Source organism: Nelumbo nucifera, chromosome 4 (assembly GCF_055504915.1).
Source record: "Nelumbo nucifera cultivar China Antique chromosome 4, China Antique-T2T, whole genome shotgun sequence".
Lineage (NCBI taxonomy): Eukaryota > Viridiplantae > Streptophyta > Magnoliopsida > Proteales > Nelumbonaceae > Nelumbo > Nelumbo nucifera.
In genome coordinates, this window is record NC_142652.1 from 83,773,277 (window position 1) to 83,800,136 (window position 26,860).

The 26,860-nt window shown below is 37.8% G+C and overlaps 1 protein-coding gene across 2 annotated transcripts in view; it reads left to right on the forward strand.

The window, feature by feature from the left end:
- LOC104606104 (Cation efflux family protein) overlaps positions 1 to 26,860 on the forward strand; it is a 44,078-nt gene that overhangs the window by 11,851 nt on the left and 5,367 nt on the right. For both annotated transcript variants that reach the window (XM_088903848.1, XM_010271153.3), the window contains exons 3-10: positions 5,504 to 5,601; positions 6,282 to 6,421; positions 6,912 to 7,027; positions 8,375 to 8,471; positions 16,341 to 16,425; positions 19,170 to 19,232; positions 19,377 to 19,482; positions 21,324 to 21,466. In XM_088903848.1, coding sequence (XP_088759974.1) covers positions 5,504 to 5,601; positions 6,282 to 6,421; positions 6,912 to 7,027; positions 8,375 to 8,471; positions 16,341 to 16,425; positions 19,170 to 19,232; positions 19,377 to 19,482; positions 21,324 to 21,466 — 848 coding nt within the window. The remainder of the gene's footprint in view (positions 1 to 5,503; positions 5,602 to 6,281; positions 6,422 to 6,911; positions 7,028 to 8,374; positions 8,472 to 16,340; positions 16,426 to 19,169; positions 19,233 to 19,376; positions 19,483 to 21,323; positions 21,467 to 26,860) is intronic.

Genomic DNA, 26,860 nt, shown 5'->3' on the forward strand with positions numbered 1-26,860 from the left:
GCCACATGGATGAAATCCAGCCCAAAAGAAAGAGAACACACCACTATTAATCGATTAGAGATTTCTGTTCACACCTGTCCACAACCAGCCCTCTTCGTGTCATTGAGTAGAGGGTTTCTAGCAAACCACCACAGCAACTGGAAGCATATTTACCTCCAAGAAGGAAAAACGACCACTCCTTTTTGGTCCCTTATTGATCCTCCAATTTGTTTAGAAGTTACTTCAAAGAGAAGTTCTGATATGGCGATCTCAGGAGGACCAAGGGAGAGAAAAGAAAACTGAGTTCTAAACTGATTTCCTAGGGCTCTGATACCATGTGAATAATTCGATTAACCTTAGTTCAGAAGAAGAAGAAGAAGAAGAGAGAGAGAGAGAGGGTTTGGTGTGAGAAGAAGAAAAGTCCCCTCTCTCAGCCGACCCACTTTGTATTTATACTCTTTGTATTAGATTACAAAAGACAGAGTTGCCCCTCATTAAGTATGGGACACACAACTTAAACCCAGACAAAATAGATCTTAACCTTAATTAGATAGACAAAAGACTTAAATACCCTTGTACTGTCGATTCTAACAAAGCTCAAGTGGTAGGCATCTTGATTTGGTGCTTTGATACCAAAAATGTTAGGTTACTGCCTAACTCAGGGTTCTCTTTGAGGGAGAAGTGGAGAACCAGCCTCCTCAAAACAGGTGAAAAGAAGAACAAGAGAAGAAGAGAAGGATGAGTTGAACTTCAGGGTTGTTCCATTTCTCCTTCAGGTTGGTATTTATGTGAATGTGAATCCATGATCCCAGATATGATCTGAACCTGAGAGCTTTAACAGAATTCATGCATCTGAGACCTCATGTAACTGCCGGGTGTGATGTGGGTTCCTTGGGAAAATATAAGTGGGTCACCCTGCAGCTGGGCTTGCCAGTGCCAGTGCTGTGTTGGGCTTCAAACTGCTTGTGGGCCTATGAGTGGAGTTAGCACTACACAAAAGAAATGACAAAGACAAAGTCTTTGTTTTAAACTCTTTTCCTCTAAAATCATATTATGGATCTTATACAAATTTATCTTTTTTTTTGATATAAGGATGTCTAAAACTCCTAACTTCTAATATCATATTTATATAAGAAAACTAAAGAAACACCATAAAACTTCTTAAAAGCTTTTAAATAAAGACTTTTTTTTTCTCAGTCTCGTACAATTTTTTTAAGGTAAATAAAATTTCATTAATAAGTACAGAGATGTACAAAGGAGGCTCTATCTGGGAAGAAAGAAACTCACGTATCTTCTCAGAAAAGGAAAGAACCATTGAGAATGTAATGGAGCTGATACACTTAAGGGTGGTTCACTGGCTGAAATCTCTGAACCTATTCACAGTTTTCTCCTTGGATGACTTGCTGAGAAATTGGTTAGAGATAGCTAATTCTGCCTAGATTAATACGGTTTTCTTCTCCCTCTTGGACCTCTCCCCCCTGGATTCATGAAGCTGAATTTTGATGGCAGTAGTTTAAGGAACCCAGGGCTCTCTGGTATAGGGGGAGTGTTCAGGAATGAAGAAGGGCTTATTATAGCCATGTTCTCAGGCCCTATTGGAGAAGGAGATTCTCTTAGGGCTGAGATCCTTGCGGCTCTGGAAGGTGCCCAAAGAGTAAGGGAGTTGAACCTAAGAAAAGTGGTTTTGAAGGTGACTCAGAGGTGGTGGTGACTGGTGAGATGGCTAAAGGAAGATAACTCTGCTATCTGGAACTACAGCAGTGAAAAGAAAAAATTTAAGTGGTTGACTAGGGACATTGAGGTGAAATACAGTTGGGTAAAGAGAACTGCTAACTTGTTGATGGGTTAGCCAAGCAAGGGGTGAATAGGGGATCTTTCTTTTGGGCTCATTTCTAATTTTGTATCTTTTGTTTTGCTAAATTGGGGGAGTTAAGAAAGTTTACCTCCCCCTCTCTTGTAATTAAAGTTTCTTATTCTTAATAAATTCTGTCACTACTGATAAAAAAAAAGATGTACAGAGGAGGCTAACAGCCATTAGCCATATAAATACTTTACATTTTACCTCCCTGTACACCCAAAACTGTGTGCTAGTTACATGTAAAACCTTTCCTTTTAAAAGACAAGACAAGTCTTTAAGAGCCAGGACCCAGTTAGCAGGAAAGGTACCAACATCATATAATAAAAACATACACACAGAGAAAAAAAAAACTTTTTTCTAATGTTAGATGGGGTAGGAAACCATGAGGGTACTGCTGTTAACAGAATAAGGTAACTAGTGTCTGAGAAAGGTTACTGGTTATAAGGAATATAGAGAACATACTATCAGTTAAGGAATGAAAAGAGAACGTGGTTCAGATCTGAGGTAAATGCAACAAACTACTATCATGATCTTGGACCAACACAGGGTGATCTATGGGTGGAAAGCAAGGTAGAAGGGGAAAGTATTGCAAGGAAAGGACTGTGCTTAGTAACAAGAAAACTCAGGTTAGGGGTTTCTTTTCAAGCTGTAATTTAAGAAATTTCAAGTGTGGACTTCATCTATGTTAACCAAGAAAGAAACTCAAACAGCAGTAGAGAGGACTTAATGAGGAGAATAAGAAGTTGGTAGGTAGATATAAGACAAAGAAGAACATCGGCACAAGCAAGGCTTTGGCACTGGGTATAAAGGAATAAGTTAATTATTGACTGGAAAAAATCCAATGTAGAATCTGTGATAATACAGGTAGAAAGGCACATGATCAGATGGGCTAGTCTTTGGCAAGATATTGTTGGCTTTAAGCCAAAAGATCTCAGTAGTCACTGGAGTCAAATCATTTGGGACAATGGGTTTATTTTGAAAAAAAAAAGATTGTAATACAAAAGATTCATACTTACCTTTTGAAAAAAAGATTGTAAAATGACATTATTATAAATCAATTTTCAATTTAGAGATCCATAAAAGGGGTTTGGGGAAAACCACAACGGAAATGGAAAAATGTATTCATCTGGTATTTGTCATAAAAGCCTGCAATTAACACACAAAAACAGACATTCTCACTCTTGTATCTTTTTTTTCAAATTCAACACAGCAGGGTCTTTATGCCTTTGTTTTTTCCTCTGTTCTTTGATTTATCCCGCACAAGGCAGGCGCCCATTCACCCAAGTGAGAAGGCACTCTCCTGTTGCCTAGCCTTGCCTTGGGGCTTGAAAATCTAGACCAAGATTTTTTTTTTAATAATCCCCAAACTTTACTCCTGGTGGAAGGACATCCACCATAGGTTTTATTAGAGTCCAATCAAAGAGAACCTATTGGGGGGGATGTGGATGTAGAAGTCTTACCCCTCTGAGAACATACACAAAAGATCATCCATTCATAAAATTGCAATACAATAACCCGAATAGTCTTACAAAACCAAGAAGATGAAACCAAACCCACTTGGATTTCCCTTAAAATACATTTTCACTGTTGAAGGAAGATCCTCACTAGGTCGGAAAGTCCAGCTATTCTCTGTATCAGATGAATAATTATCCAAGGCATCAGCCACTTGGTTAATTCCCTGTAAGCATGGCATATTGCTCTAGCCACCCTTTCCCTTCAGCTCGCTTATTTCATCCAAAAAATGCCAGAGACACCAAGGGACAGACATTTGCACCATTCACCATTTTTATAAGAACCTCCAAATCCATCTCAACCCAAATGTCTTATAAACCGAGTTCATCACATAGTCGTAGGTCATCAAGGAGGACCCTGGTCTCCACCTTTGTGTTTGAGACTTCCCCATAAAAGCTAGCGAAAGCCAATGAAGGATTTACATTCTGGTCTCTAATTACACCTCCACCACTTTCCAAACCTGACTCTCCACAAGTCGCTCCATCTGTATTCAATTTGAAGCCACCACTTATGGGTTTAACCACTTAACCACCATCAATTTTCTCTGTTGAATCGGTGCCTCTTCTAAACCCAATGCTGCAAGCTTACCTTATGAATAAAAGAGGGGGGGGGGATGTGCATCCTTTGCTCTGTTAATGGTGAATCCTTACCCCTTTTATTGATCCATTGCCCCTTTATCCTTTTTGTTTGGGAATCTCTATGCTCTCTCTTTGGTTGCAGGTGGAGTGCTCCCCAAGACGTAGTAAGCCTCTTCGATCCAAACTTTCTAAGGCATGTGGAAGTCGGCAAGGGCAGTGATGGTGTGGACAATATGGGAGGAAAAGAATGCAAGAATCTCCAATGGGAAGCATAGGCCAAAAGAGACTATTGTGGAGGCCATAAAGATAAAAGTTGCTCATTGGGTAAAATCACTCCAGCTCTTTCAAAATATCTCAATTACTGATATTGTAAGAGCCTGGAATGAAGTAGCACACACTACTGAGAAGAACGAAAGAAAAGTGATGGAATGGAAGCCCCCAGGCCCCAACAAGTTAAAGCTGAACTTTGATGGGAGCTCTATAGGAAACCCGGGTATGGGCCATATGGCAGGCATTGGTGGTGTGATCGGAGATTCCTCAAGAAAAGTATTGGTTTTGTACTCAGGACCTTTAGGGGAAGGAGACTCCTTAAAAGCTGAACTGTTAGCCCTGCTGCAAGGGCTAAAGATTGCCAAGCAAGCTGATCTTAAGAACTTGGAGATAGAAGGGGACTAAAAAACAGTGATATCTTGGACCAATTCAAGCAGTAATGTTCCTTGGAACTACAGGCTTCCAGTAAGGGAGATAGTAAGCATAGCAAGGGAACTTAATGCCTCATTCACATGGGTCAGGAGAAGTGCAAATGGAATGGCTGACTCTCTAGCTAAACAGGGTGTTCAAAGGCAACGGCTTTTTTGGGCTTTAATGTAACATTTTCTGTTGAACGGTCTGCACTCTTGCTGATGTAACTCTATTGTAACTCTATTTTCATTATTTTAATTGAATAGAATTCTCACTTTGCTGATCAAAAATAAAAAAAAAAGAGGGGGGGGGGGGGTTGGGCTTGGTAACACCATAAGGAGTCTCAGATTGCAAGGTTACCTTGAATAAAAGAAGGGGGCATCGAGCTTGGTAACACCAAGAATTTGCCTTTTGGATCTTCCTTCCAAATGATCTTGTCCCTCCAATGGGCCAGCAAGGGAGCTCTTCTCAACTTTTATAGGAAGGACACATTTGCTGACCTCCCTACTTGCTAGTTCCTTCAAAAATATTAGGCTCAAACTAATGTATCCCCTAGAATGGCCAAAGGTTGGGCCTCAACCACTGACTCATTATAAATCACATACAAGTTTCTAAAAACATCATTTCTGAAACCAGTTCCTACTATCATAGAAATAATAAAGCTCTAAAATCCAAATAATCCAAAAGTAGTAATTCTTGTCACATATGCTTTCGATATTTTTCTGTTAACTCTTTCAAATCATATAGCATGGGATCTTAGGTTCATTGAATAGGTGACATAATCATCTTTAGATAACATCCAAATCAGTGCATTTGAGCATGCATTGACATGAAAACTATAGGCCAAAAGCAGAATAATAGATTTTAATTGGTGTTCTCTCTTCTCTTTTCACAGGGCACGGTAAATTTGAGACTCTTGGAGCTCTTGGAATTTCTTGTATGCTTTTGGCAACAGCAGGAGGTATTGCATGGCATGCTTTAGATATTTTGCAGGTAATTTTTTTTCTTCCTTTATTTTTTTTCAAAGCAACCATTAGACAATAATAGTTAACTGAACACCTTTTTTTATTCATTCTGGTTCCCATTCCTCACATCTTTAAGAAATTATCAGGAATTTAAGTTTCATCAATTACCATTAATATTGGCAAATTAATACATCTAAAATGTGCTGGATTTTGATCAATTACCATTTCTTTTCAATGGTAATGTCTTAATCTAGGATGCAATACCATTTACATGGTCTGGAACTCCATAACTTGCCTTGTGTCCCATGCTTAGATGATCAGGACCCACCACTTAATGGATCCTGCCATAGATGTTAACTGGACCAAAATCAGCTAAAAATGACTCCAAAAGTATGTATTACAGGGATAGATAGGATGGTTGAAAGTAATCTAACCATGCTGGTTTTTGGTGCAGACCCCCTCTCTAGGTGGGACCCACATAATGGTGGGCCTTTTTTTTTCCTGAAAAAGTAAGGTATTGTATGGGCTTCATCTTAATACCCAAAATGTGGCAAGTATTATATGGGCCTTAGAACCAAGATTGTCTATTTCTGAATATCAATATAATTAAACTTCACTCCCACCTTCCAAAAAGAAAAGGGAAATTTCCAAAATTTGTCCACCTTTGCTTTTTCTTTTTTTTAGAACTCCTCCTTTCATCATCTGCAGGGATTGTTGTTGACTCCAGAAGTAGTCAGTCATTCATCAGGTCATGGTCATGGACATGGTGGACATCACCATGGAATCGACATGGATCATCCTATCTTGGCTCTAAACATGACTATTATATCTGTCTCTGTTAAAGAAGGGTATGAACTTGTTTTGGACTGCTTATTCAAAATGTAAACTATGTGCGTAGAAATGCAAGGCCAGGTTATCATCTTTCTGTCTCAAATAACTGTTTGCCAATTTAACTGAATTTGATGCTTGCTCTTTACTGAGATGGATAAACAGCTGCAAGCCTGTGATTATTCATTGACCATAGATTTATTATTAGTTTCATGTAGATGAAGTTGAGTTTTTATTATATAAAATCTAATTTTTTTTATACATTAGTACGAGAGAAGACATATTTGGGGGTATTTTTACTGTGGAATTTATAATTACTAAGTTATGTTCCATACCAGCAATAATTCTTAACATTTAGTTCATATTCAAGGTATGAACAAGCCTAATGCCTTATGAATGAGTGTAGTTTCAGATATTCATGAAAAATTGGATTTTTTTCCCTTGAACTGTTTTTTCAAATGTTATTTAATTTAGTCTCATCTTGCTACATTGTCCTCCTACCCCCTATAGACTTTACTGGATTACAAAAAGAGCTGGAGAAAAGGAAGGAAGTGGACTAATGAAAGCAAATGCATGGCATCATCGTGTAGATGCTTTTTCATCATTAGTTGCTCTTATTGGTGTTGGTAAGAATCTTCACTTTAGTTTAGTTAATGAGGTTGTTTAGTTACATCTGAAGCTCACTCTACCTTTAATTGAGTGAAAAGGAAAGTTGTGCATTTTTAGGAAGCTTCCATGGTTCACCATTGGTAACTGACACTTAGCTTTCAAATACTAGGGGACACATTGAGGCTATTATTATTTTGAAGAAGTTATAGCTTATGTTATTAGATTATCAAGTTAGAAGTTATCGATATCAGAATCTTTAGCTTATGATACTGCATCTATGAAGTAGAATCCCCATTTTAGCTTTTAATTGTTAAAGCAAAACACTTTTGTAGATGTCAACCAATTAGTACCAGTTCAGGAAGTTCCACAACTGCTTCTTAATGCTTTCCTAAGCCTGTTGAGAATCTCTTGTATTTTTACCTATTACATCTTTTACATGAATTTGTAAGAAATAAATCAGAGAACCAGTATCTATCAAATAATTCCATTTGAAAAAGGCAAATGGCTCAAGTTGATAAAATAATAAAAACCTACAAAAATAAAGAATCCTTAACATGCTATAATCTGTCCACAAATTAACTGCAACTTGCTCAGTTCATGCTTGAATTATGTAATTTTTGGGTTGTTGTATAAGTAATTGGATAATCTAACTTTCTAGTGAAGGTGAAACCAAATTAAAGTCAAATTAATTGAGCACGTTTAAACATCTCAAATTTAAATCATAAGTAGAGAGAGGTGGACCTCAGGCATTTCTTATGTTTCCAATTGAGTTCCAAGTCATTGACCTATGATTTAGAATATCAGTTAGTTTGCCTCTTAGGACTAAAATACTGTCTCTTTTGTTCGACTAAATCACTTGAAGAGTTGATAAAGTGTGATGTTGTCCAACATTATTAATTGGTGCAGAAATACAGGAGAATGGTAAATTTGAGTAGCTTCCCATAGTTCTCATTCCCACTGTTGGAAATTCACTTATTTTCATTCATGTATACATATCATAAATGAGGATATATGGACGAATCTGATTGCAATGATATTTTCATTTTTTATCAGTAATAATAAGAAATGGCTGCACTAATATTTTCTTCTTGGTTGAATTTTAATAATATGCACTCTTCAAACAGTATGTATGATAGAACTGTTTTTCCGGTAGTGGTAGATGAAATGTGTAACACACTATTTCCTTTGATAAGATGTTGCTATTAACTTAACTGTATTGCTAGCTTCTATTGAGGTATATGCTCAAAAAATTTAGAGGATCTTATAAATTTGATTGCTTCCTGATAGAATATTTTAATGGAAAGCCATCTATTGCGTTTTAGGCCTTGAAAATACTAATAGAAAATTGGATCTTTTGACTGCAGGAGGTTCTGTTCTTGGAGTAAAATTTTTAGATCCGCTTGCAGGACTTGTTCTTTCAGGCATGATTCTAAAGGCTGGAGTTGAAACAGGTTATCAGAGGTACATTGTTTTCCTTTCTTTTTTATGTTTTTAAGTTTGGAAAATGTGATAGACTGTCAACAGCCCCATCCACACTTCTAGACCCCTCTTAATTTTCTGCATTTTTTGAATTTTAAAAGATAAAAGTAACCAGAAGGCATTAATAATTCAATTGTCATTTATTAAAACGTCTTTTAATTATCTCTTCATTTAATTTAGTATTAATTTAATGTACTCATCAATCATATTACTATTTTTTGTATAAAAAAATAAATAAATCAATATTAAAATGTTCTATATTATAATTAATTATCTCAAAATTTATTTTTATATTAATCTAATAACCTATGAAAGGATTTTTGGATGTCTATAAAAATGTATAAACTATTGAAGTAGCCCATATTTTTCAAATTCTAATATTACATACAGTAAAACAATTAATTCAAAGAACTGATAAAAACAATTAATTCAAAGAAATAATTAACATATCATTAATCTGTACAGCATATAAAAAAGGATTGGGCCCATGCTAGCAATTCAACTGTCTTTGCCCGTGGTGGATCAACAGCTAAACCATCTGGGCCCATGACATTATAAATCATATAATAATAATAAAAATATAAAACAGATAAACGTGCAAAAAACAACACAAAATATGGGCATGTCGTTAAGGCTGTAACAGGTCAGAATTGGATCTGATCGAGCCATATCTGAATCTTATGCAAAAACTGATATATTGGATTTATTATGTTTAAAATAGAGACAAAATTGTAGAATTGAATTAGTTTTTAACTTGTACATTTTATTAATTATAAACTTTATGTAGTTATAAATGATAAATTTACATAAAAATTAACCATGTCTATTGTATTATATATTCATCATACTAAACAAAAATAAGTATAGTAAATGAATATTTTGTTGTTAATGATGGAGTGGCTTAACACAAAAAAAATACAAAAAAAAAGGGACTTAATGTCTAACCTATGACCCATTGACCAAGGTCAAAAGGTTCGATGGTTCAACTAGATGGATCATTAGGTCAATATTTGGGTTCATTTCTTTGGGGTTACCTCTATGTGTGCTTATCTCTGCATCAGTTGATGGGGGAAAACATGGTTATTTGTGTCTGATGTCTAGGCCTAATTATTTTTAAATTTTGAGAAGAAGGTTATGAATTATCAACTGGGAGCTCCTCTTGAAATAAATTAGTATTTTCTTTCTAAAAATAAAAAAAAGCTAGGGTATGTCATAGGGCTTCTTCATTGTCAATTTATTTAACAAAGCCCATGGTGTGGGCCTTGCCTAACATTACTTTAAATTTAAGTGTTCAATTTATGAGTAGATAAGTATTATGTAAATAATTTGTTTTAGTGGAATCCTTATTATTAAAATCCATTCTTCTTTTGAGTTTATCATTGTAGATGACTCTTCTTATTTTCCTTTAGAAAATATTTTTAATTATATAGTTGGTATTTTGATGTTTTAAACTCTTATTGAAGGATAAACAATATAATATCATAAAAGGAACATCCATATTTAAATCACAAGATTTATATTAAAGAAACATAATATAATAATATTTATGGCATTTGAGGAATGATTTCAGAAGATTCAAATGGCTGTCACAGAACATGTCAATCCGAGTGAGATGGGTGAGGGGAACTGCCAACAGTTTGGCAGATAGCTTAGCTAAGCAAGGGGTGCATAGAGCACATATTTTGGGCTCAAATGTAATATTGAATTGGGACAAGCTTCTAAAAGCTGTTTTTTTCACAACTTCTTGTTGTAATCCTGTTTTCTTCTAATTAATGAAATCTTTTTTTTTTTTTTTTGTGTTGCTGATTAAAAAAAATATCAGGAGAGTGTATTATATAATAATTTTTTAAATCCTTAAGTAAACACACACACACACACACACACACACTATATATATATATATATATATAGATTTGGGATGTCATAGGGCTCCTTATTTCATAATATAATAATAATTACGACTAAATATCAAGAGAATATTATATAATAATTTTTTTTAAATTCTTAAGTAAACGCGCATAGGTCACAGGCACACTACAAACTACACACACATATGCATGTATGCATGCATACACACATGTACGTGTGTATGCATGCATACACACATGTACGTGTGTGTATGCATGCATGTATGTTATGTTGCTGCCCTCAGACTAGAACCTGCATTCTCACGCTTGCCAGCCTGAGATTTTACCATACACCAAGTAATAGCGCCTAAACTTGTGGATATGGGTGTGACTTAAGTAAATACACACATATGTATGCATGCGCGTGCATCTTGTATGTGGCACACATGCATTTTGTGTTAAAGCAAATTTCTTAGACATGAAGGCTTCTCCATCAAACATGTGGGTAGATTAAAGGCCATCACTCAATGTTGGTCCCAACCACTTGGGGTCTTGGGAGGGTAGTAGACTGGATTTGGTCCTAACCTTTGGCATTTTTTTTTTTTGCACAAAGTGGCACTCTCAGATAAGAACTAGAATTCTCACGCTTTCTAGCCCGAGATTTTACCATTACACCAAGTAATGGCCCCTAAACATGTAGATAGATAGGGGTGCAACTTAAGTAATGGCCCGGTTTGGGTCGGGCTTTGTCTCTTTATTAATAGAATATACCCAGGCCCGAGCCCGAGCCCAAGCCCAAGCCCGACCCAACCAGTGGGCCTAGGTCTTGGGCCCGTGCCCAGCCCAGCCCTTAAATAAAGCCCGAAGCTCAGGCCCAAGCCCAAGCCCGGCCAGAAAATTGGAAAAAAGATCTCACTATATATATATATTTTTGATCAGTAGCAAGAAACTTTATTGATGATATGAAACTATGTGGAACTTTAGGTACAAAGGGGGGAGGTAAAATGTCTTAACTCCCCATCAACAAAATACATTGGAAGAAAGTCAAAAGTTAGCCCAAAATATAGATTCCCTATTCACCCCTTTCTTGGCTAACCCATCAGCAACTGAGTTAGCAGTCCTCTTCACCCAGCTGTAATGCAACACAATATCCCTATTAAGCCAGTTGAATTTTTTCTTCCCATTGTTATAACACCACAAACCGCTGTCTTCTTCCTTTAGCCACCTAATCACCACCTCCGACTCACCTTCAAGGACCAAACATCTGATGTTCAAATCTCTTGCTCTTTGGATACCTTTCAGGGCTGCAAGAATCTCAGCCCTAAGAGTCTCCTTCTCCAATTGGGCCTGAGAATATGGCAGTGATAACCATTGTCATTCCTGAACACTCCCCCAATCCCAGAAGGCCGAGGATTCCTTAAACAACTACCATCAAAATTCAGTTTTATAAACCCGGAGGGAGGAGGGGACCAAGAAGGGCTACGAGTCCTCTTACATAGGGCAGAGGAAGCTCTTTCCAATTTCTTACCAAATCAGCCACAGAATAACCGGAGAACAGCTCCATGGTTTTCAGCTAGTGGGCTACCCTTACAAGTATTAGATCTAACAATTCTTCCAGGGTTCTTTCCTTGTTTGAAAATATTTGCGAGTTTCTTTCTTCCCATAGGGACACCAACACACTGCTGCCATAATGCTTCTCCACATAATCTTCACTCTTTTCTTCAGCCATCTGAGAAATGAAGCAGAGAACAAGCTTTGGACACTCCTAGGGGGAGTCCAGATACACCCAAAGAGGGAAAAAACCCACTCCCATACTGTTTTTCCACCGAACAAGTATATCCATAAGGTGGTAACCAGTTTCCCCATCAGCTTTACAAAGAGTACACCTATTAGGAAGTAAACAAGAATTGGGTTTCTTTTTCTGAAGTAGGTTAATTGTGTTAATTCTTTCCAAGAAAGTTTCCCAACAAAAACTACCAACCTGAGGAGGAATGGGCTTGCTCCAAATTTCTTTAACTAGGAATGACAACCCAATAGGATAAGAAGGATGAGTTAATGTCTCAAAAAATGAAGCACAAGCGAAAATACCTAAGGAGGAAGGGGTCCAAAATCTGGTGTCCTCCTTATTAGGGTCCAAGAAAACATTTTCGAGGATGGCTAACAGAGACATGATGTATCCCAATCTGTATCCCTAATTGCCCTTCTCAGACCTAGGTTCTGCCCAAAACCAGAAGGAGAGTCTGAAGGGCTTAAGAAGGATGATATGGGTTCATTTTTCAAATCTGATAGAGCATACAAGGAGGGAAATTGGTGCATCAAAGGTGAGTCCCCAATCCAATGTTGTTCCCAAAATTTTATTCTATTACCGGAGTTAAGACCATACCTGATCTAAGGGGAGAAGACTGGAAGCAAATCATGAATGGCTTTCCAAGGAGAGGCAACTGTAGCCCTTGCCAAAATTCCCAGTTCCCAACTGTTGTCTTCCATCCCATGTATGCTAGCCACAATTTATCTCTTTCCAATGGATACCCTTCATAACCATTTCCCCAACAATGCCATGTTCCTTTTCCTAATATTCCCAATCCCAAGACCTCCTAGCTTTTTACATCTAGTTACCACAAGAAATCCCTCATTAATTTTTCCAAAATGTTAGCAACCTTTGTGGGGATCTTAAACACTGGTAGGAAGTAAACAGGTAGGTTAGCTAGGGTAGACCTAATCAAAGTGACTCTCCCCCCCCCCAAGGAAAGAAAGCCTTTTTTCAAATCTCTCCAACACCGGGAGAGATAAAGCCTTTTTTCACTATTACTTGAAAAAGATAAGAATAATAAAGAAAAAATATATTATATATTTTTTATTATATAAAATATATTTCTATTGTATAAATACATTATCAAGTTGGGCTCGAGATTTTTTGAGAAAGCCCGAGCCTGGCCCAAATAAAGATAAAGCTCGATGTTTTAGGCCCGAGCCTAAGCCCGCAGGCTTGATATCTTGTCCAAGCCCGACTTAGATCCCGGCCCGCTACCCGACCCTCGAACAGGTCTAGTCCCAACTTGAGCCCGACCTGATCCAACCTAAGTTTTTGTATGGGTTGGGCCTGGGTCGGAAAAATCAGGCATTACCTAAACTTGGGTTGAGTGCTTGGGTAGCCTGAGTATAACCTGAGCCCTACCCAACCCAACTCATGCCTGACCCAACTTGAGTCCACCAACAAATACATACATATATGTTTTATATTTATATAAAAAATATTTTTTTTTTCTAATTATATATGCACGTGTACATGTATAACATATGTATTTGTACATTTCTAAATGGATTTTGTATATATTTTCAATGAACTCTACTTTTTAAATTGGGCCATAAAGGAAATATAAAAATATATACATAAATTCTTTGATCTTTCAAACCTGACCAACCCACCCAAGCCCGACCCAACCTGATATTGTAAGGACTGATTTAATCCCAAAAGGTCGAACTTTGCTGGGTTAACAGGTGCAAAAATTGAATCTTTAATCAGTCCAAGAATGGAGAATTCGAAGTTCCCATGGAGAAATTATTTAATCCTAGGATCGATCTAGGATTAGACAATCAATTTTGATGTCCATATCAAAGTTGGAATTGTACCTGATGCAGATACCACAATTGCAGCTCCCGAAGTGGTGGTTCACTCCCAAAACTCAAGTTCAAATTGAGTCCAAAAACCGAAGATGGCGCAGTCCAAAGCAAGAACTCGATCTGAGAGAGAGAGAGAGAGAGAGCTCCCATTTCAGCCTTGGTTGAACTAGGTTTTGGAGGTAGGAGAATAGATGATAATCTCTAGCAAGACTCTCTTACTTTAACATATATAGAGTTGGAAAAGTGTAGTCCTACTAGGAGTTTCCAAATCAGATTCTTACTTGATTAGAAGTTTTCTAACTTGGAAACCATCCAAATCATCTTAGAAATAAGAAAGATCCAATCCCATTCTAATTTTGACCCATGTTATGCAATTATCCAATTGTCTAGTCAAACTATTCATGTGACTAGTCAAACTAGTCTTTAATTGGATTGGACCATTATACTCAAGTAATTTGATTCACAAATTTAACCATCTCATTAGACCTGAATATTGTATGGCGTAGGACCCACATGGGCCGAATTCACTAGGTGTGCTTAGTGAACCTCTTACCCAATCTCATTGGGCTTAGGTTGGTGCAACACTTAAACATAGGTGGGCTCTAGTTTTCAGCCACCCTATGAACCCTAAACCAATGGTTTAATGTGTGAAATAAGCCCATTAGGTTTCATCCCAAAAGACTTTTGCTTTTAACCTCTTAGCCCATATATGTATACATTGCTAACAGTCACAGGGAAGGACCTCTTCCTTGACTGTGAAATGTAGTGTCACACTCTTTGCTCAAATAAATCCTAGGATTAAAGCCTTTTTGCAAACTCTTTCATAAAATAAACTATTTATAAGTATAAATTAATTTTGCAAATTGGCTTCTAATTTTTAAACATGTTGAAATCCACTGCTGGTAGTTTAAGTTTTACGTTTCCATCAGAGAGGGTGTTAATCAGGATATTCTCTTTGTCCGACAAAGTGACTGATCCTATCACAATTGCCCACTCAAGTGATATTCCAAATTGTTCCAATAGGTATTTGACCCTTAGAGGACCTCACTAGTTGGTACATCAAGAGCAGCCCAACCCAACACTTAGTGTAGCATCATTATCAAGTCTGATGTTAAGTGCAACTTTCTAGTTTTGCCCATCTATCTCCAAGGTCCAGGGCATAATTGGAAATGGTCCATGTTTAGTATTTTAGCAAACACCTACTAATTGTACCTTGGGTCTAATCCTAGTAGTTGAGACAGAACGCTCCACTAATTCGATAGTAAAATAGTGTCAACCTTGGCAAGATAACTCCCCACGTTTATTCAATGGTTGAGAATATTCTAAACTAACATAAGTCTCATAAATATCTAGTTTAAGAGGTAATACACAGAAACATAGCATAGCACACATGAAACAACAATTCTCTGATTTTATTCACTAATAAATGTTAGTATACATCAATTTGATAGGAGTTGACTGCATACACTGTATAACACCTGACCTAAACCCGAGCATAACCCCAGTTGTTTTGGGTAAGCTTGGGTTGATAAACTTGGGCTTGACCTCGGGTTGGGCCAGGCTCGAGCCCGAGGTTTACAGCTTTAGCGTTGGGCCTAGGTTGACCTTCAACCTGACCCGACCCAACATGCCTAAGTTTCACCCCTATGGCTAGACTCTCACTTAGAAAAGGGGTAAATAAACAATTTACCTCATATCTTTTTGTAACAAATGAAATCTGGTTTAGCTTCCTAATTCAAATAGAAAACCTAACAGAGAGGCTTTCAATATGTTGTATTGGTGTGAACCCCATTCTTTTCTTCTGGTCTTCTAAGTCAGATAAAGAATCCAATCTAATTACCACGTGGATGGTGGTCCCAAACAAAATATGTATGTATAATTGCTCCTTAGTACAGAGTGGTTGTTAACTAATAATATAATTATTTAAAAAAGCAAGTCCTTTAATAATTTCAAAGCCTTGTTCATAAAAAAAAATTAATAATAATAATTTCAAAGCCTTGATGTTGGTGCATATACTCTTTCTTGGTACTGAACAGAACAGAATGGTGTTTACAAGAAGAGGCACACACAGCTGTTGCTATATCTTGCAATCTTCAATTTCATTTTTTTTTTTGTATTTTTTTTTAATTTTCTTATTGTTAGATGGAAAGCATTCTTTTAGTGGAGGATAATTCACTAGCTGTAATATGCAAACTATGCTGATAATCCTTAGAGTAAAAGGTAAATCGTTATGAGTGGCTCCTCTGTAGATAGCAGGATGCTATGAACTTTGTCATGTTCATTTTCTTGTTAATTTGTTCCACTACACTTCTTTCATATATGTTTGTTTTTAGTACAACTTATATCTACCTGTCTTTGACATGTTTGTTTTTCTGATATATAGTGTTATGGAACTGGTGGATTCTGCAGTTCCAATGCAAGTTTTAGATCCTATTAAACAAACTATAGTCCAAGTTGAAGGGGTCAAAGTAAGTTTTACATTTTTTTTTCTCTAGATGGAATTTATTTCTGTATTCATCATTTCATCCCCACTGTTTTCTACTATATTCTTTTTATCTGCTTTGGCTCTTCTTTGTTTTACATTTTATCTTAAGGGTTCCTTAATCATCATATATTATTTTATCCTTAAAAGGTAAATTAGGTACTTGGCCGATATTTTCTAGTTCATTAATTTGACTAACTTATCATGTGTTGGTAACTATTATAGGTACTAAACTAATAAAGAATTATCATGGATACTAATGGAATCTCTTATCAAGACCTCTCATGTGGGCTATGTGGATCGGGGCAGGAATGTGTAGGTCACTTATTTAGTCACTGTCAGGTGGCTCAAAGTCTTTGGTTGCACTTTATCAAGGCATCTAGTTTGAGTTGGGTGATGCATAGGATGCAAAACACTGTGAAGAAACCCTCTGATTATGAGTAATTTCAGCACTAACCTCCCTCTTGCTTGAAATGTCGTTACCAACTTCTTGCTTTTCCATCTCTTAGTCAAATCTCTTGACAGTCAGAGACACTTCAAAGACAGTTTGAAGAAGAAATCCTTTCCAGATCATCCTCCTTTGATATTTCTTCTAAACTTTCAACTAAATTTCACTGAGAATTCGCATTAGAGCCTTCCAAAGCACACTGGGGTTGCTCTCCCTTTACTATCTCTCCAAAGCAGGGTGTTTTTGTAAGGGGTAGGCAAATCATTGACCAAATCCTAATTGCTAATGAATGTGTGGAGGATTTCAAAAAAGTTGGAAAGAAAGGCTTTGTTTGTAAATTGAATTTGGAGAAAGCTTATTATATACTGGATTGGTCCTTTTTGTTGGAAGTTTTGAAGAATTTTGGATTTGGGAGAGATGGTGTAAATGGATAGAGGATGTGTTAAGACCTGTCATTACTCCTTGTTAGTGAATGGAACTGTGGTGGATTTCTTCCTAGCCTTAAGAGGGACTAGACAAGGAGATCCCTTATCTCCCTTTCTTTCACTCTGATTGCTAAGGTCCTTGGAAGGCTTATTGCTAGGGCAAACTAACATGAGTTGTTGAGGGGCTGGAAGGTTGGTTGTGGCAGTGTTCCGATTACTCACTTGCAATTTGCAGATGAGATTTTACTTTTTTGTGAAGGAGGTAGGGATGCAACTTGGGCGGCCCAACCTGAGCCTGAACCAGCCCAACCTGAAATTTTACACGGGTTGGGCTTGGATTTTTGGTCCTTGGGCTGGAATTAAAATGGAGATAGTAAGGAAGAAGCTTTATAATGGACCATTATAATTAAGAAATTATGTCTGTAACAGGATATATTAAGAAATGGATCATTCAAAATGGACCATTCCATCTTTTGAGGCTTGACATAGTCAAGAATTAAAACCCATTGATGTCCTGCGCCTTGGAAATTGATGCCTGTAACATGGAATTGTTTTATTCCATTTTCTCAAGCTATCTTTGTTCATCTTTTGAGGCCTGACCAACATCTTGTGCCACTATTTGTCATATTCAGTAGGGAATCTCCATAGCCACTTTCCCAATAAATTTCTGAACCTAATCCCCCTAGACCTCATTTCCTCCTTTCCTCATGCACACCATTTGCTAATTAATCAGTTATCCTCCTTTGACTCCCCAGGCTCCCAAAGGAATTCTCTCATAATTTTCTTCAATCTCGTGGCCATAAGAGCTGGAATTGAACACTGACATATAATAGATGGGTAAGCTAGTTAAAGTTGACCTAATTAATGTAATTCTACCTCCTAAAGAGATAAAGTTTTTCTTCCAAGCTACTAGTTTATTCATAAACTCATCAATAACTGGGTTCTAGAAGTTATAACTTTAGGGGATATGTTGGGAATCCCAATAGACTTCTAGTCTAAATATTGTCAATCACAAGATAGAAAATATTAACTCTAATGATGTAAGACAAAGGAACATAAGGATCCCACATCAAGACCACCAAGAAAATGCCAAAGATAAGAGAAACCCACTGCTATATCCTGAACTAAACTGAAAATAACCCTGAAGACATTAACGGTTGACTATAAATAAGAAAGATGAGTGCTAGCAAACAGCTCAGCTGCACACAACAGATAGATGCAGTTGGCCCAGGAAAATCAATGTGCTTTAGGATTTCTTTTTTGTAGGCCCTACCTTGTATCTAGCATGTTGTACATTAAAGATGGTTGGTGCTAGCAATGCACGAAATAAAACTCAAAAGTATAAAACAGCCAGAAAGAAGCTGGGTACTGAAATTAACTCAAATATCTCTCCAATCTTGGCCTTTCGTATGGGTTGACTAAAATGGTCAGATTCACTGGAGCTTTGGGGTACCATCAGAGTTTTAGCGAAGTTTATACTGGCTTTGCTCTGTTGTCAGTTCAGCTACAGGAAGTACTCCAGATGTCTCTTAGCTTGAATTCTTCACTAGTAAGTATCTCTTAGGCTTCCTTTGCAGCCTTCATATCTGATAAGACTTTGTCTAATCATGACACTGCTGCTGCCTCACATGATCATATCTGTAAGGGTTACAATCTAGAGTAATACGGTTAATGATTTGACCATCATTTCTCCCATCTGTTTGTTTTGTTTCATACTTTGTGTGAATTAATTTTTTGGGCCACCACCCAAACTCTTATGATTATGCCATTGGTTTTCAGATCATACTTTGCCATCTTTTGCCCACTGATAGCAATGGGGTCCTTGCAGAACTTATTTTATCATGTTTTAATTTGTAGGGATGCCATCGCTTAAGGGGAAGGAAGGCTGGCTCATCTATGCATCTTGATGTGCACATAGAGGTAGACCATCCCACACTTTACTGTTAGAACTGCCAAGATGAACTTTATGTGAACTGCTGGTACCAAATGCTCACTACACAGTTGATTGATTCATCATTTCCATTGCTGGTTCTAGGAGAATTAGTGGTTACTATGCCCTTGCAGGTTGATCCTTTTTTAAATGTTCGTGCTGCTCATGATATTGGTGAAAATGTTCGTCGTCAAATCCAGAAGTCCCATACTGAAGTTGTTGAGGTCTTTATACACATAGGTAGGTTTCTTAATTATTGGGTTATCATTTCAAATGATCAATGTTGTATATGTGCTACCAATATGGGGCATAAAGTTCTCAGTGGTAAATAAGCTAGTTTGGACTGATTTTCTGGAACATGATTATAAAAAGAAGTGTTTATTGGTTGTTATGTAAAAACAATTTTAAAAAAGAGATTGTTGTTACGTTAAATTGAAATGGAATGTTAAACAAAGTAGTTATATGCCCAACCTCCATCGCACTTCCAAGCTCTTGTACTATGATATTATGAACACCTTCTGTTCCACTAAGACCTTCAAAAAATTAAACCACAACACAAGAATGAAAGCAGAGCTTTGGTAAATAGCCAGGGGTGGGGGGGGGGGGGTTCACTGTTGAGTATATCTGAGTGGGTCAGCTTCCAAAGGCCCTTCTTTTGTTACCATTTACTAATCTCCCGCCCTTTTGTTGTGTGTATTTGGGAAAGGTTTTTCTCTCTCTTTAGTTGCAAGTGGACGAGTTCTTCAAACTTGGCAAGGCTATTCAGTGCAGAAACTTTCAGGTGGCCAAGGAAAAGAGGGAATATTTTGTGGAGATGCACAAGGGTGGAAGTTATGTGGACAGTCTAGGAAGGGAGAAATGCAAGAATTTTCAAGGAAAAGGCAATGTATGCAGGCCATATTTGAATGCATGACGGCTAGAATGGTGCACTGGGTAAAATCTTAGGAGCTGTGTTCTGCTTATACATATGATTTGTGGAGGAGATGGGGAGAGGTGGCTGCCTCCTCCTTAAGGAAGTTGAAAATCCATGAACAATACCACACGAGGAGGGGTTTGTAAGTCAAAACTTTGATGAGCAGTTTGAAAAATCCAGGTATATCAGGTATGGGAGGAGTTTTCAGGAAGAGGGAAGGAAATATCATTGCCCTGTTCTACTAATCAAAAAAAAAAAATATATCATTGCCCTGTTCTCAGGACAATTAGGTGAAGGGGACTCAACGTGAACTCCTTGCGGTACTCCAAGGACTGCACTGGGCTGAGGAGATGAATATAAACAATTTGATTGTGGAGGGTGACTCTAAAGTTGTCATTGGCTGGTTGGAAAACAGGAAGTAATGTGGGGATATAAAATGGAATGAAATGAAAGAAATCAAATGGCTAATGAGGAGATATGAATATACAATGGATGCCGAGATCAACAAATGGAATGGATGACACTCTAGCTAAGCAAGGGATTACTATAAATTAATTGTATTAGGCTTGCTTGTAACATGTATACTATCATAGAGATAGGGTAGTAATCACTGCCCTATCCAAGGGCGATTGTATTGTTTATACTCTTCTAAGTTTCTTTTACTAAAGAAAAAAATGTCCTTGTTTTGTTATTTTTGATGAATAGCTTCCAAAGGCCCTTCAAACACAAGGGTTTGTGCTTGCATCTCTCATCTGGAAGAAATATGTAAGAGAACATTAAATTATGGATTCTTTAAGATCAAATTACTTTAAGGAAGAAAGTATCAGTTGATAAAATACCTAATTGTATAAGTTGTTTTCTCAGCCCCAACAACTATGAGTGGAATCTTGATCAATTAAATCAGGTTTTGCATCTTGTGATATGATATATTATGAATAATAGACTTCCACTATTGTTTAGTATTAATTTAACTTTTGCATCTCATTTATTTTATGCTTACTCCCAATCTAGTATCAAGAGATGACCTGATTCGACTTTTTGTGGTGTTATTTTTCATCTATTTTCGGTCCTTTGTCTAATTTGAGTGACATGTTTGCCTTATTTCCTACTTAACAATCTTTAATCGACTCCATTCCCCTTACTCTTCTCCTTGTCATGGTTGTGGCAGACCCTATATCACAAGTTTCTCCCAGTATAACTGACCACGGGGTGGATGTGAAGGGAATAGACTACCAGAATCTGAATGTTTGTTTAGAGAATTATGATGTCAAAGCTATTGTTTATGATGTTCTCTCATCAAAATTCTCAGAGGTATCATTTATTTCATGTTGAAGCCTGTTTTTTTTTTTTTTGATCAATAACAGAAACTTTTATTAATTAAAAGGATATGGAAAAGATACAACAAGAAGGGGGTTAAAATCTCTTACACCACCCAAAAAACATCACATTACAATACGGCTCAAAAGAAACTAGTTCTTCCCACCCCTTGTTGAAGCCTGTTTATTAGCTTTATCTTGTTTTGTTTGTATTTTTGATAGTCTTTTCTGTTTATCTTAGCTGTGTTTTGGGCATCAGTCCAGGAAGAATTTACAGGTATGTCTCACGATGAAATATTCCAGTTTTCATGAGATTCTCTATTCCTCTCCAAAAAATCCCGAGTATGAAGCTGTGTAATAAGAAGTGCCTTTTAGTATATGTGTTTGAGATTAATGGAAGATCTCTTAGAAACCCACCTTTATGGATTGGGGGCATCATATCTGGTAGAGAAGGAATCATGAATTGTGCCTATGGTGGCTTCCTTGGCAAAGGCAACTCCACCTGGGCTGAGGTCATGAAGCTATATCTGGCATTAGAATTGTAGCTGCTAGACATCCCACATCTCTTTTGATTAAAAGGGATTCTTTAAATGCGTTAGATGTTTAATGAAATAAGATTATCATTCTTGCTCACACATTTTGAGATGGATTCCTATGGATGAGAAATATGAGCATGCATGTGCTTACTACTTCTACAACTGGTCATGGACTCCAAGACCTGATGGATTCACAATGGCATTCTACTTGGATCAAAATGTAATTGTTGATGGTCTTGCCACATTGAGGGTTAATCAGGAAGGAATATATAGCGGCACTTCATTGCAATATGAGCATGCATGTTCTTACTGCTTGTACAGCTGGTCATGGACTCCAAGACCTGATGGATATACATTGGCGTTCTACTTGGATTGTTGGGGAATATCAAAGGATGAGGCTTTTCACCCTAATGATTTTAGACCTATAGGCCTGGTGTCTGGCTTGTACAAAATCCAGCCAAGGTCCTTTCTTTGAGACACAAGATGGTCCTTCCATTATTACACATTTTTAGGGAGCCTTTTCTCTCAATAGGCAGATAATTGATCAGATTCTCCTAGCAAATGAAAGCATTGAGGCAATGAGAAGAACTGACAAGAAAGGAGTGTAAGCTGGATCTAGCTAAAGAAGATTGGGAGTTCTTAATTGAGGCGCTAAAGAAGATTGGGCTTTGGAATTGGTAGTATAACTGGATCAAAAGGCGTTTACAAACCTGTCACTATTCAACCTTAGTGAATAGGGCAGTCAAAGACTTCTTTCCAAAGAAGAGGAGTCCTTTTTTTTAATTTTTTGAAGAGTCAGACTCAGAATAAAAGATTTCATTAAAATAAAAAAGATTCATACAACACGAGGGGTGTTAAGATAACACCCAGCCGCATCCTAGCACAAATTCCGATTACTACAATAGATAAGTCAAGAGATAAATAACTGGTCATGATTACAAGTTTGTAACTAAAGAAAATTCCAAAAATTCTCCCCCAATTCTGTTCTGCTAGTCTGAAGGAAATCTGGATGCACCAGAATCCAGTCTGACACCAAATTCACAATCAAGGCTAAAAGACCTCCAATGTTCTTCTGTTTGTTCTCAAATAATCTTCTATTTCTCTCATTCCATAAGACTCAACAGAAAAAGGGATGCAGCTCCACACGATCTTGGCTTTCTTGCTCCCATTAAATCTTGGCCAAGAGGAGAACTCTGCTGTAGTCAAAGGCTGAAGTAAGTTCATTACAAATAGAAAGTAGAAAAAACTCCATATGATATGAGCCATCTTGCACATGTAGAACAGGTGGAAAACTGTTTCCTCATCCGAACAGCAAAGATAATAGAAACTTGTCATGCAGAAGCCTCTATTCTTCAGGTGGTCTGAGGTTAAGATGTTGTCTAACGACACCAACCATGCGAAAGCTTTCACTCTAGGGGGGATAGGATTCCCCCACACTCCTTCCACCTGATCAGCAACCATCTGTTCCCTTATTGGTCAAGTGTAAAAGGATTTCACAGTAAACATTCCATTTTTGCATTCTTTCCACCACAGTCCATCTCTATCAGAAGTAGAAATTTCAGTCTGTTGCAGATTTTCTAACAGCAGTAGACATTCTTCAATTTCCTGATCTCTCAATGGCCTCTTAAACTTTGGGCTCCACACCAATTAGTCTCCCCTCACCTCAAAATATTGATCTACCCTCACCTGCTGCTCAGAGAGCCTGTAAAGTCTTGGACATACCTCCCTCAGCTTCCCAACCCCACACCATTCATCTTCCCAGAATCTCTCTTGATCCCTCCCCCACCTTAAAACTGACCCAAGCTTTGAACTCTCTATTAAAATTCATTATCCCCTTCCACACACCCATTCCATAGGAATTTGAAACTTCCTTGATTCCCATCCAAACCTCACTACCCCATATTTCCCGCCTACCACCCTCCTCCATAAAGAATCCTTTTCTTTATCCAGCCCAAACCTCCATAGCCACTTCCCAATAGAGCCCTATTAAACAACCTCACCCTTCTAAACCCCAGTCCCCCTTTTCCTTTTGGTCTGCAAACCTTACCCAATTCACCAAATGGAACTTCTTTTGACTCCCAACTCCTTCCCAAAGGAAATCTCTTTGAAGTTTTTCAATCTTTTCAGCCACCTTCCTTGGAATCTTTAAGAGTGACAAATAATATGTTGGTAAGATTGAAAGGACACTCCTTATGAGAGTTATTCTGCTCCCAAAAGACAAGTATTTTGCTTTCCACTTCTCCAGTTTTCTTTCCATACTTTCTAGCACTGGCCTCCATACCCCTACTTCGGAAATCTTGGTCCTCACTGGGAGACCCAAATAGTTGAAAGGTAGCTCCCCTAACTGGCGGCACTCCAACACTGCAGCACATTGATACAGCACCTCCCTCTCTACTTCCCCCGCCTTAGGCAAGGTGATCCACTTTCTCCCTTCCTATTCACTTTGGTGGTTGATATGTTCAGTAGGTTGATCATCAGGGCTGATAGTTTGCAATTAATTACATGTTGGAGAGTGGGGAAAGAGGAAATAGTATTGACACATCTCTAATTTGCTAATGATATTTAGGATTACCTTTAGGAGCTATTCCAAAGAGAATAAATTTTAGGACCCAATTCTAGAGAAATTCTCAAAGAAACTGACAACACGGAAGAGGAATTACATTTCTCTAGGAGGAAGAATCACTCTCATTTGGTCCACCTTGGCTAAACTACTTCTTTATCTCCTCTCAGTTTTCAAGATGCCATAGGGGGTGGTTAGGTAGGTGGAGAAGGTAATGGGAGACATTCTTTGGGAACCACGAGAAGGAAAAAGAGACCATTTGATTAAGTGGGACATTGTGTGTAAAGCCAAAGAGAACCACTTGTAGATGCAGCCATAATCATAACCCTACTTTGGTTACTGATAGAAATCAATTACTCAAAAGAAAAGAAGTCACCTTACCGAATTTTCATTGTTGGGCAGGCACTACCAGTTTTCAGCACTGAAAAATATCAAATAACTAGTTTTCTACTCACCTGAATCAACCGCCACTTTTACAATCACACGACTGTGGTTCACTCACACCACAATACAACTACTTGACACAACTAATGGAAAAACACTGCAACCACTTCTACATGAGGAACCAGCCCCTCTTCAAACTGCTGACTAGAGAGTGCTTAGAAACTCACAACCAACTCACAAACAACAGCAACTTGAGGCATAAAAGCCTCCTTCTCTAGGGGCAATCAGTCCTTTTGTGTCTCTTTTCTCTCTCTCAATGAATAGAGAAAGCTTGCAATGGAAGAAGGAGCAAATGGCATCAAAGACCAACCAGTCAGATTACTGGTGCTCTGATACCATGTAGTCAGACTTGGAATGCTATTTTCTTTGAAGATAAATAAAATAAAATTAAAACAGAAATAGGATACAAGAAAAGGTGATAAGCAATCACCTGAATGAAAAAGATAACACACCCAGATATGCCAAACCATCCATCCCATCAAAACCAGACCCACAAAATCAAACCCCATACAATGCAGAAAGAAACAACATGTAAAAACAAACAAGCACAAACCAAAACCCAAATAATACCCAAAGCAAAACAAAAACCACCCCAACCAAATACCCATAACAAGCCCCAAATAATGCCGGATCAGCAAATCTACTTGTTAATTTTTTTTTATTGACATCTTCCTGTTGTCTTCTGATTGCACTTTTGGATTTCCTTGCTTTCTTGTTAGGTCCAAGGCCAAACATTCCTCCTTTAATCCTTGCAAAAACCTTTGAAACTGGTATCTGCTGTTGGCTTCTCTTGCTCTTCTGAGTTTTGAATCTTCTAACTGTATATAAAGTTCTAACGACTTCTTCCATCTTCCCATTATAATTCTGATCCCTAACTGTAATACCCTCCCTCTCCACATCCTCTTCCTTCTCTTTGATGTTAACATCATCACCTCCTTCAGATTTTTCCACCCCTTGATTTATAAATTACTTGAATTACAATCAACCACTGTGTCTTCTTGGATTTTGATCTCCCCATTTCTTTCCTCCACAAACCTGAAGGCTTCCTTCACGAACTCCTCCCTTCCTAAGAAAAATAGGCCCAGAATTCTGCTTAACTTCCGCTTCCTTATTCACTGCTTTTTCAATGTCACAAGTGCTCTCCACCTTTTGTGTCTCATCTATCATTGGATCACCCTCACTTACCTCCGAGTCCTCCCCTGAATCCAATTTCAGTCCCCTTTCTCTGTCTTCTTCCAAGGAAAAAGTTCTGTATCTTTTCCTTTTATACATTCTGACCCTGCCCCCGCTATTGTTTTCTCCCCCTTGCTTGCCCCTCCCTCATTCCCTGCTCCTTTCTCCCCTTCCTTCTCCTCCACTAAACCATCATCCCCTTTCCTTCCTCTTTCCTTCTCCACCTCTTACCTTTCTCTTGTTTCCTCTACCCCTACAAACCGGATCATCTCAACTCCTTTACTGCTCTCCCCCTTTTCCCCGATTGCAAATCCAACTCCTTCCCTCTCATCCCTTATCATCCCTCCATTTTTCTTTTCTTCTATTGCCTCTCTTTACTTTTCCACATCTTTACTTTTAAAATCTTCCAAAGCATCTTCCTTACCGTCAGGGTCTTCTTGTAAAACCTCTTCATCCTCTCCTTTTTTCTGTTGCTGATTTTTGCCTTCAGAAGTCAGAACCCTCATGGACTCCTCCCTTGTCTTCCTCCCTTCTCTTTTCTTCCTCGTTGAGTTTCTCTGTAAGCGATAGATTCTTATTTGTAGGGAAGAACTTTACTTTTCTCCAGGCTAAACCTTCAGCATCATTGATCTCATTCTCTATCAATCCCTCTTCAATCGTTGCATTTCCTGCTCGA